We start from the raw sequence: 2,829 nt of genomic DNA on the forward strand, positions 1-2,829 counted from the left end.
ACTAAGCCAGGTGAAGACCTCAATGTCTGCTTCAGGTGCATATTCTCTGCTGCTGCCTTCACTCCTTTGTAGAAAAAGCTGAACCTCTGCAAAGCACCTTCCATGTTGTCATCAGAGAAAGCAGGCTTGAGTTATCATGCTCCAGCCCGTTGCAATGCTGGGGCAGTGTGGTACAGTGCATGGTGCCTCTGTCCCCAGCAGCATCAGTGTTCCTGAGAGCTTACAGACAGGAGAATCTAGCTCACAGGTTTCCAGGGCATGACTCACGAGTAATATATGGCATGTGGCAGTCTGCAAATGTTTCATGCAGCCCTAGGAAGCTAGAGCTGAGGTGGGCAGGGAGAGCACAGCGGTGTTGCCTGCAGCATATGACTCCTTTTGTTGCTTCTCCAGGTTGCAGAAAATGTGGATGGCCACTAGCTATGTGCTGAGTCTGCCAGCATCTCTGGAGATAGGTCATGCCTCCCATGATCTGCAGCCCTGCAAAAAGTCTTGCAAAGTCTTCTTGAGTCTCCCGCTTATCTCACCTACCTCACTGGGGACACCACACTGGGCATAGCTTTTTGGACTTTGTCCTGTGCCATTGTGTGGTGTCTGATTCTTCCTAGATCCCAAATCTCCCAGATCCTTGGTACTTCCCATTGCATGCCTCCCCTTAGCCATGAGGTGAAGCTGGCCTGAGATCTGTAAAAATAAAAATAATAATAATAAAAAAATAATAAGAGAGAGAGAGAGAGTGAGAGCTGTGCCACGCTGCTCCAGGTAGGGATGGGCTGACCCTTGCCTGCCCAGGCAGTTTGATCTGTATGTGTTTCCTAACGTGTTACTAGGGCAGTCTCCCATCATACAGCATTGCTGTGAAGCTGGTTACTCCCCAGCAGTGTGCTGGATTCTCCGGGTGATGCCAGCCTGTCTGGCCCTGCCTGCTCTGGAGCAGCCCATGGGGCCTGTTTATCACATAAATAGCGGGACAGATGCTTGTGTAAGCATGCCTGCCTGCCTTCAGGAGCTGCTGTAACATCCCTTCTTCAGCCTGCTTGGAGTCATCCTCTGCCTCATCCTGGGGCTCAGCTTTGCTTCTCTGAGTGGAGGTTTTGGATGGTCAGATCCACTGAAATTGCCGAGCAAACAGAGCCCTGAAACAAACCTCGGCTCTGGAGACAGCTGTTTGCCAGCACCCTCCTCGTGCCCTGAGGGTGGGTGCCACAGTTCTGGGCTAGGCCCCAGGGTTGCTGGATTTTGGAGCGTGGTTTGAGAGGTAGTTGGGGAAGGAGGAGTGTGAAACCAGCCAGAGGGACCTGTGTTTGGAGGTACAGCAAAGTAACAGAGGCAAGTGAGGCTTGCAGCTGGAGTCGTTGTGGTCGTGTGTGAGAAGGAGGCAGCTCCCCTATCCCCTGCTATGGCTTGCAGAGGAGATAGTGTGTGGGTCTGCCTCTGGCTGTGTGCAGCTCTGCCTGCTCTCCAAGGAGCTGGGAGAGTGATGGCTTTGGGTGCTGCTCGGGGAAACGGAGGGACAGGAGGGATCAGAGGGCCCCTGCATGGAGCAGGCAGGTCAGGAACAGTCCTGGACTTGCTGAGCCCTTGGGGAGCCCAAGGGACCGTAACTGGTGGACAAGCACTTTGGCACTGACTGACACACTTTACTTGGCTTCTGCAGCCCGTCTCCAGAGGAGGGAATGGGTGATGAATTCGACCTGATGGATCACTCTGATCTCTACATCCTCGACTTCAGTACGTGAGCACTCCCTGCCCAGCTTGCACCTCTCGCCGCAAGGTGCCTTGTGAGCAGGCCCAGCTGTGAAGCACCGTGCCGTGTCCTACGTGGCTCCAGGCACCTGCCTCTCAGAGCCAGGCAGTTGTGTCTGGCTGGTGTACGTGGCTTAAGGCAGCTGTGCTTCCAGGCCTGAGCTGGGCTCATGGCTCTTCATGCACTCCTTCACACAGAATTCTTGTGGGAGCACAGAAAACTGCTCCAGCCTGTCCCTGGTGTGCACCCTGCCTTGTCCCTCGGAGGGATGGCCAGGGTGCTCTGCCCTGTTCCCTATGGCACTCAACTGCATGATGCCTGTGCCCCCCCACGGTGTCCAGACAAGGACTGCTGTGGCTAACTGCCCTCTTTCCACAGGCCCCAGTTTAAAGACGCTGTGTAAACTGGCAGTGATTCAGTACAGCCTGGACCAGTCATGCCTTCCCCACGACATCAGGTACTGCATGCTTTAATGGGAGGTCACTCTGTGGGTGCTCCCTGTCCTTGGGGTGGTCCAGCCCTGGCCGAGGGCTGCCTGGGGCCCTCCTGGCCACTCTGCAGCTTTGGGGCAGGCTGGGCTGGAGACTACAGCTGAGGCTGATGTGCAGCGGAGCAGCTCCAGCCTTGGACGCTGTATCCGTGCTTTCTCTCAGTGTATCCCGTTGGTGTGTTACAGATGGGAGCTCTCGGCCATGACAACAAACAGCACCATCAGCCGCCCGATTGTCTCCTCCCAGGGCTGACACCGGCTCGTCCCTCTACCACGCTGCCCTCGCCCCTCCACACACTGACCTCTTGCTCCACTGCCTGCATGAATTTTTTTTAGCCCTTTCAAGCAAGGAACACGTGAGCTCAGTTTGTCTTGCCTTAGCTGGGCCTCCCTCTGCCCTTGTCGCACTTTGGGCAGCACGAGTGTGCAGGCAGAGCCAGCTGCTGGGGAAGAAATTGGCTCGCCCCAGCAGCACAACTGTGAACCCCGCTCCCTTCTGATGGCTCCAGCATCTCCTGCCTTCCTTCCCCTCACCTGTGGAGCTGCAGCTGTGATGGCCTCGTCCCTGGCCACTTTCCAAGGGCCTGAATGA

At 55.9% G+C, this 2,829-nt stretch overlaps 1 protein-coding gene across 1 annotated transcript in view; it reads left to right on the forward strand.

The window, feature by feature from the left end:
* KLHDC3 (kelch domain containing 3) overlaps window positions 1-2,586 on the forward strand; it is a 14,674-nt gene extending 12,088 nt beyond the window's left edge. The window contains exons 8-10 of the mRNA XM_009710363.1: window positions 1,658-1,731; window positions 2,126-2,204; window positions 2,424-2,586. Of these exons, the coding sequence (XP_009708665.1) occupies window positions 1,658-1,731; window positions 2,126-2,204; window positions 2,424-2,490 (220 nt within the window). The 3' untranslated portion in view covers window positions 2,491-2,586. The remainder of the gene's footprint in view (window positions 1-1,657; window positions 1,732-2,125; window positions 2,205-2,423) is intronic.
* Window positions 2,587-2,829: the final 243 nt, after the last annotated feature.

The sequence above is a fragment of the Cariama cristata genome, unplaced genomic scaffold, assembly GCF_000690535.1.
Source record: "Cariama cristata isolate BGI_N322 unplaced genomic scaffold, ASM69053v1 scaffold26450, whole genome shotgun sequence".
NCBI lineage: Eukaryota > Metazoa > Chordata > Aves > Cariamiformes > Cariamidae > Cariama > Cariama cristata.